The sequence below is a fragment of the Cherax quadricarinatus genome, chromosome 22 (assembly GCF_038502225.1).
Source record: "Cherax quadricarinatus isolate ZL_2023a chromosome 22, ASM3850222v1, whole genome shotgun sequence".
Taxonomy (NCBI): domain Eukaryota; kingdom Metazoa; phylum Arthropoda; class Malacostraca; order Decapoda; family Parastacidae; genus Cherax; species Cherax quadricarinatus.
Genome location: NC_091313.1, coordinates 7,739,702 through 7,748,020, shown reverse-complemented (window position 1 = coordinate 7,748,020; position 8,319 = coordinate 7,739,702). Strand labels below are relative to the sequence as shown.

The window sequence follows — 8,319 nt, the reverse complement described above, 5'->3', positions numbered from 1 at the left end:
ATATTTAAGATGCTGGTCTCTTTGGTTCCTATAAAAGATTTGAATTAAGTTTCTGTGTCCTGCTTTCACATTTTATTGAAGAAATTTAAGTATTAATTTCGATATTTGTGAATGCCTCATTGAATTCCTTTCAAATCTTCGGTACTCTTCCAACTGAGTACATTGAAGTCCAGTGGACTAGAGTTATGGAATATACGGGGATACCTTCCTCGGATCACACACTGGCCAGAATAAATAAAATACATTTAGTTCTGAGCTGGAGGAGAATGATTTATCGTATTCACAAAACCAACTTAAAGAGATGTAGGTAAATGAACTGGTCTTAAATATCTGGTCTTAAATGAACTGGTCTTAAATATCTGGTCTTAAATGAACTGGTCTTAAATATATGGTCTTAAATGAACTGGTCTTAAATATCTGGTCTTAAATGAACTGGTCTTAAATATCTGGTCTTAAATGAACTGGTCTTAAATATCTGGTCTTAAATGAACTGGTCTTAAAAATCTGGTCTTAAATGAACTGGTCTTAAAAATCTGGTCTTATATGAACTGGTCTTAAATATCTGGTCTTAAATGAATTTGTCTTAAATATCTGGTCTTAAATGAACTGGTCTTAAATATCTGGTCTTAAATGAACTGGTCTTAAAAATCTGGTCTTAAATGAACTGGTCTTAAATATCTGGTCTTAAATGAACTGGTCTTAAATATCTGGTTTTAAATGAACTGGTCTTAAATATCTGGTCTTAAATGAACTGGTCTTAAATATCTGGTCTTAAATGAACTGGTCTTAAAAATCTGGTCTTAAATGAACTGGTCTTAAATATCTGGTCTTAAATGAATTTGTCTTAAATATCTGGTCTTAAATGAACTGGTCTTAAATATCTGGTCTTAAATATATGGTCTTAAATGAACTGGTCTTAAAAATCTGGTCTTAAATGAACTGGTCTTAAATATCTGGTCTTAAATGAACTGGTCTTAAATATCTGGTCTTAAATGAACTGGTCTTAAATATCTGGTCTTAAATGAACTGGTCTTAAATATCTGGTCTTATATGAACTGATCTTAAATATCTGGTCTTAAATGAACTGGTCTAAAATATCTGGTCTTAAATGAATTAGTCTTAAATATCTGGTCTTATATAAACTGGTCATAAATATCTGGTCTTATATGAACTGGTCTTAAATATCTGGTCTTATATGAACTGGTCTTAAATATCTGGTCTTATATGAACTGGTCTTAAATATCTGGTCTTATATGAACTGGTCTTAAATATCTGGTCTTATATGAACTGGTCTTAAATATCTGGTCTTATATAAACTGGTCATAAATATCTGGTCTTAAATGAACTGGTCATAAATATCTGGTCTTAAATGAACTGGTCTTAAATATCTGGTCTTAAATGAACTGGTCTTAAATATCTGGTCTTAAATGAACTGGTCTTAAATATCTGGTCTTAAATGAACTGGTCTTAAATATCTGGTCTTAAATGAACTGGTCTTAAATATCTGGTCTTAAATGAACTGGTCTTAAAAATCTGGTCTTAAATGAACTGGTCTTAAAAATCTGGTCTTAAATGAACTGGTCTTAAATATCTGGTCTTAAATGAACTGGTCTTAAATATCTGGTCTTAAATGAACTGGTCTTAAATATCTGGTCTTAAATGAACTGGTCTTAAATATCTGGTCTTAAATGAACTGGTCTTAAATATCTGGTCTTAAATGAACTGGTCTTAAATGAACTGGTCTTAAATATATTTTACTAGTGCCCAGAAAAAGCTGGCAATATTAAGCATATAAGAACATTTATAAAATTTGTAAATTATATAAATACTGATTTTCTTTTTCACAGCAGATTGTGTAGATATAGACCGTTAAACTAACTGAAACTTGTTTCTCTCGGGACAAGTTGAACCGGAGGTGTGTTTTGTAGAGTGTTGGAAGTATAACGTAATGATGGTAAGACAAGCAAGCCAGTCTAGTTGCAAGTTGAGTCAGTCTAGTTGCAAGTTGAGTCAGTCTAGTTGAAGTTGAGTTAGTCTAGTTGCAAGTTGAGTTAGTCTAGTTGCAAGTTGAGTCAGTCTAGTTGCAAGTTGAGCCAGTCTAGTTGCAAGTTGAGTTAGTCTAGTTGCAAGTTCAGTCAGTCTAGTTGCAAGTTCAGTCAGTCTAGTTGCAAGTTGAGTCAGTCTAGTTGCAAGTTGAGTCAGTCTAGTTGCAAGTTGAGTTAGTCTAGTTGCAAGTTGAGTTAGTCTAGTTCCAAGTTGAGTTAGTCTAGTTGCAAGATGAGTCAGTCTAGTTCCAAGTTGAGTTAGTCTAGTTGCAAGTTGAGTCAGTCTAGTTGCAAGTTGAGTTAGTCTAGTTGCAAGTTGAGTCAGTCTAGTTGCAAGTTGAGTCAGTCTAGTTGCAAGTTGAGTCAGTCTAGTTGCAAGTTGAGTCAGTCTAGTTGAAGTTGAGTTAGTCTAGTTGCAAGTTGAGTTAGTCTAGTTGCAAGTTGAGTCAGTCTAGTTGCAAGTTGAGCCAGTCTAGTTGCAAGTTGAGTTAGTCTAGTTGCAAGTTGAGTCAGTCTAGTTGCAAGTTGAGTCAGTCTAGTTGCAAGTTGAGTCAGTCTAGTTGCAAGTTGAGTCAGTCTAGTTGCAAGTTGAGTTAGTCTAGTTGCAAGTTGAGTTAGTCTAGTTGCAAGTTGAGTCAGTCTAGTTGCAAGTTGAGTCAGTCTAGTTGCAAGTTGAGTCAGTCTAGTTGCAAGTTGAGTCAGTCTAGTTGCAAGTTGAGTCAGTCTAGTTGCAAGCTGAGTCAGTCTAGTTGCAAGTTAAGTCAGTCTAGTTGCAAGTTAAGTCAGTCTAGTTGTAAGTTGAGTCAGTCTAGTTGCAAATTAAGTCAGTCTAGTTGCAAGTTGAGTCAGTCTAGTTGCAAGTTGAGTTAGTCTAGTTGCAAGTTGAGTCAGTCTAGTCGCAAGTTGAGTCAGTCTAGTTGCAAGTTGAGTCAGTCTAGTCGCAAGTTGAGTCAGTCTAGTTGCAAGTTAAGTCAGTCTAGTTGCAAGTTGAGTCAGTCTAGTTGCAAGTTGAGTCAGTCTAGTTGCAAGTTGAGTCAGTCTAGTCGTAAGTTGAGTCAGTCTAGTTGCAAGTTGAGTCAGTCTAGCTGCAAGTTGAGTCAGTCTAGTTGCAAGTTGAGTCAGTCTAGTTGCAAGTTGAGTCAGTCTAGTTGCAAGTTAAGTCAGTCTAGTTGCAAGTTAAGTCAGTCTAGTTGTAAGTTGAGTCAGTCTAGTTGCAAATTAAGTCAGTCTAGTTGCAAGTTGAGTCAGTCTAGTTGCAAGTTGAGTTAGTCTAGTTGCAAGTTGAGTCAGTCTAGTCGCAAGTTAAGTCAGTCTAGTTGCAAGTTGAGTCAGTCTAGTTGCAAGTTGAGTCAATCTAGTTGCAAGTTGAGTCAGTCTAGTTGCAAGTTGAGTCAGTCTAGTCGCAAGTTGAGTCAGTCTAGTTGCAAGTTAAGTCAGTCTAGTTGCAAGTTGAGTCAGTCTAGTTGCAAGTTGAGTCAGTCTAGTTGCAAGTTGAGTCAGTCTAGTCGTAAGTTGAGTCAGTCTAGTTGCAAGTTGAGTCAGTCTAGTTGCAAGTTGAGTCAGTCTAGTTGCAGGTTGAGTCAGTCTAGTTGCAAGTTGAGTCAGTCTAGTTGCAAGTTGAGTCAGTCTAGTTGCAAGTTGAGTCAGTCTAGTTGCAAGTTGAGTCAGTCTAGTTGCAAGTTGAGTCAGTCTAGTTGCAAGTTGAGTCAGTCTAGTTGCAAGTTGAGTCAGTCTAGTTGCAAGTTAAATCAGTCTAGTTGCAAGTTGAGTCAGTCTAGTTGCAAGTTGAGTAGTCTAGTTGCAAGTTAAGTCAGTCTAATTGCAAGTTGAGTCAGTCTAGTCGCAAGTTGAGTCAGTCTAGTTGCAAGTTAAGTCAGTCTAGTTGCAAGTTGAGTCAGTCAAGTTGCAAGTTGAGTGGTGTGCATCTAGACTGTGCAACGGGGCAGCACCTGGACTATGTGGTCTGGATTTTCATGGCTTAAAAAGCTTTGCGTGAGTAAGATGCAGGAATAACAATAGTAGAAATATTAAATTTTGAGGCTGGGATCATTCAAAGCAAATTACCGATGAGGATGGATTTTCTGGAGAGAGACAGCTATAGACTCATCAAAATGAAACAAAGATAAAAGGGATATGAAAACTTGTGTAAATATATATTAAGAGGAAACGATGTGAATCGTGATAGTTTAATAATTCTGCAAACTTTCAAGTTAAATCAACAATAGAGGTACAGAAGAGTATAAACATGGGCTGTAGATGTACTAACTCCCATGCTGGCCGAGATGGTCCTGAAGATGTGTTGGAGGGGAACAAGAGCGTCGATAGCGGTGCCTCTCGTCACGTTCTTCAACAGCGCTTCCTCCGTCCTGCTGAACCCCAGCAGCAGGAACAGTCCCGTTGGCAGTTCGTACTCCTCTGTAACACACCGTGCAATGAGTGCTGATATAATATGTACTGTGCATAACACCAGCAGTGAGAACACTGCCGTCAGCATCTCAGGTTCGTGACCATCACAACACAGGTCTTATATACAAATTAAACACAACATAGGCCCTCATTTCTTACGACAGCAATTAAAGGCTGAAAATTTCTGAATGAAATTAAAAAAAAATTATATAGGTTTTTAAATGTTAATTCTGCACCTAGGGTAACAGGTCATGCTATTTCGTCATTTTTTTTAAAACATTTTAACACATATTTAGAAAACAACATATCTTTAGACTTCGAAAAGGCCAGCTCCGTATTTTTTTTTAAATGTTGATAAACATTTTGTTTAGATTTTGCAAGAGAAGATAAGTAATTGTAAGAAGTGATATAAAATGACTCAGCCAGAAGATAAGTGAGGATGCTTAGCCTAAACTTTGTCTCTTCGCCTAATTCTGCTTATTCCTTTTATATTCGACGAGGCTATGGTTCTCACCTAGTCTGGGCCGCTGGCAAATAAAATCTCCAGAGTAGCAGATGCACTCGCCACGGTAGGCCTGGTAGGCCGGAGCGTTGTGGTTGTAAACAGCGAAGGTGGTCTCGCAAGGACGGTTCTCCATGCATTCCAGTACCTGTCAGAGCAGCCTATTGTGAGGGACACTTACTGTGACAGCAACACTGGCACTTACCTATGTGTACACTGATTTAAAAAAGTGAGTGTGAGAGTGTGTGTGTGTGTGTGTGTGTGTGTGTGTGTGTGTGTGTGTACTCACCTAGTTGAGGTTGCGGGGGTCGAGTCCGAGCTCCTGGCCCCGCCACTTCACTGATCGCTACTAGGTCACTCTCCCTGAACCGTGAGCTAAATATCATACCTCTGCTTAAAGCTATGTATGGATCCTGCCTCCACTACATCGCTTCCCAAACTATTCCACTTACTGACTACTCTGTGGCTGAAGAAATACTTCCTAACATCCCTGTGATTCATCTGTGTCTTCAACTTCCAATTGTGTCCCCTTGTTACTGTGTCCAATCTCTGGAACATCCTGTCTTTGTCCACCTTGTCAATTCCTCTCAGTATTTTGTATGTCGTTATCATGTCCCCCCTATCTCTCCTGTCCTCCAGTGTCGTCAGGTTGATTTCCCTTAACCTCTCCTCGTAGGACATACCTCTTAGCTCTGGGACTAGTCTTGTTGCAAACCTTTGCACTTTCTCTAGTTTCTTTACGTGCTTGGCTAGGTGTGGGTTCCAAACTGGTGCCGCATACTCCAATATGGGCCTAACGTACACGGTGTACAGGGTCCTGAACGATTCCTTATTAAGATGTCGGAATGCTGCTCTGAGGTTTGCTAGGCGCCCATATGCTGCAGCAGTTATTTGGTTGACGTGCGCTTCAGGAGATGTGCCTGGTGTTATACTCACCCCAAGATCTTTTTCCTTGAGGGAGGCTTGTAGTCTCTGGCCCCCTAGACTGAACTCCGTCTGCGGTCTTCTTTGCCCTTCCCCAATCTTCTTCATGACTTTGCACTTGGTGGGATTGAGCTCCAGGAGCCAATTGCTGGACCAGGTCTGCAGCCTGTCCAGATCCCTTTGTAGTTCTGCCTGGTCTTCGATAGAGTGAATTCTTCTCATCAATTTCACGTCATCTGCAAACTGGGACACCTCAGAGTCTATTCCTTCAGTCATGTCGTTCACAAATACCAGAAACAGCACTGGTCCTAGGACTGACCCCTGTGGGACCCCGCTGGTCACAGGTTCCCACTCTGACACCTCGCCAAGTACCATGACTCGCTGCTGTCTTCCTGACAAATATTCCCTGATCCATTGTAGTGCCTTCCCTGTTATAACTGCTTGGTCCTCCAGTTTTTGCATCAATCTCTTGTGTGGAACTGTGTCAAACGCCTTCTTGCAGTCCAAGAATATGCAATCCACCCACCCCTCTCTCTCTTGTCTTACTGCTGTCACCATGTCATAGAACTCCAGTAGGTTTGTGACACAGGATTTCCCGTCCCTGAAACCATGTTGGCTGCTGTTGATGAGATCATTCCTTTCTAGGTGTTCCACCACTCTTCTCCTGATAATCTTCTCCATGATTTTGCATACTATACATGTCAGTGACACTGGTCTGTAGTTTAATGCTTCATGTCTGTCTCCTTTTTTAAAGATTGGGACTACATTTGCTGTCTTCCATGCCTCAGGCATCTCCCTGTTTCGATAGATGTATTGAATATTGTTGTTAGGGGTACACATAGCGCCTCTGCTCCCTCTCTCAATACCCATGGGGAGATGTTATCTGGCCCCATTGCCTTTGAGGTATCTAGCTCACTCAGAAGCCTCTTCACTTCTTCCTCGGTTGTGTGCACTGTGTCCAGCACATGGTGGTGTGCCCCCCCCTCTCCGTCTTTCTGGAGCCCCTTCTGTCTCCTCTGTGAACACTTCTTTGAATCTCTTGTTGAGTTCCTCACATACTTCACGGTGATTTCTTGTTGTCTCTCCTCCTTCCTTCCTTAGCCTGATTACCTGGTCCTTGACTGTTGTTTTCCTCCTGATGTGGCTGTACAACAGTTTCGGGTCAGATTTGGCTTTTGCTGCTATGTCATTTTCATATTGTCTTTGGGCCTCCCTTCTTATCTGTGCATATTCGTTTCTGGCTCTACGACTGCTCTCCTTATTCTCCTGGGTCCTTTGCCTTCTATATTTCTTCCATTCCCTAGCACACTTGGTTTTTGCCTCCCTGCACCTTTGGGTAAACCATGGGCTCATCCTGGCTTTTTCATTATTCCTGTTACCCTTGGGTACAAACCTCTCCTCAGCCTCCTTGCATTTTGTTGCTACATATTTCATCATCTCATTAACTGGCTTCCCTGCCAGTTCTCTGTCCCACTGAACCCCGTTCAGGAAGCTCCTCATTCCTGTGTAGTCCCCTTTCTTGTAGTTTGGCTTCATTCGTCCTGGCCTTCCTGCTTCTCCCTCCACTTGTAGCTCTACTGTGTATTCGAAGCTTAAAACCACATGGTCACTGGCCCCAAGGGGTCTTTCATATGTGATGTCCTCGATATCTGCACTACTCAAGGTGAATACTAAGTCCAGCATTGCTGGTTCATCCTCTTCTCTCTCTCTTGTAGTGTCCCTTACGTGTTGGTACATGAAGTTTTCCAGTACCACCTCCATCATCTTAGCCCTCCATGTATCTTGGCCCCCATGCGGGTCCAAGTTCTCCCAATCGATCTCCTTGTGGTTAAAGTCACCCGTGATCAGGAGCTTTGTCCTGCATGCATGAGCTCTTCTGGCTACTCCAGCCAGTGTGTCAACCATCGCTCTATTGCTCTCGTCGTACTCTTGCCTTGGCCTCCTGCTGTTCTGTGGTGGGTTATACATCACTGCTATTACCACCTTGGGACCTCCAGAGTGAAGCGTTCCCGCCATGTAATCACTTTCTTCTCCGCTGTCTCCTCTCTCCAGCTCATCAAAATTCCAGCGATTTTTGATCAGCAATGCCACTCCTCCACCCCCCTGTGTGTGTGTGTGTGTGTGTGTACTCACCTATTTGTGATTGTAAGAGTCGATTCACAGCTCCTGGCCCCGCCTCCTCGCTGGTCGCTACTAGGTCCACTCTCTCCTTGCTCCATGAGCTTTATCGTATGTCTTTTTAGAGCTATTTATGGATCCTGCCTCCACTACATAATTCTCCAGTAATACTTCCTAACATTCCTGTGACTCATTTGAGTTTTTCGATTTCCAGTTGTGACCCCTTGTTGCTGTGTCCCATCTCTGAAACATCCTGTCCCTATACAGCTTGTCAATTCTTTTCAGTATTTCATATGTCGTTATGATCTCTTCTCTATCCTTCCT

At 41.4% G+C, this 8,319-nt stretch overlaps 1 protein-coding gene across 1 annotated transcript in view; it reads right to left on the bottom strand.

Moving 5' to 3' along the window:
- LOC128689793 (uncharacterized) overlaps window positions 1–8,319 on the bottom strand; it is a 137,354-nt gene that overhangs the window by 10,508 nt on the left and 118,527 nt on the right. Inside the window, exons 14-15 of the mRNA XM_053778271.2 lie at window positions 4,966–5,101; window positions 4,312–4,460 (exon numbers count right to left, since the gene is read on the bottom strand). Of these exons, the coding sequence (XP_053634246.2) occupies window positions 4,312–4,460; window positions 4,966–5,101 (285 nt within the window). The remainder of the gene's footprint in view (window positions 1–4,311; window positions 4,461–4,965; window positions 5,102–8,319) is intronic.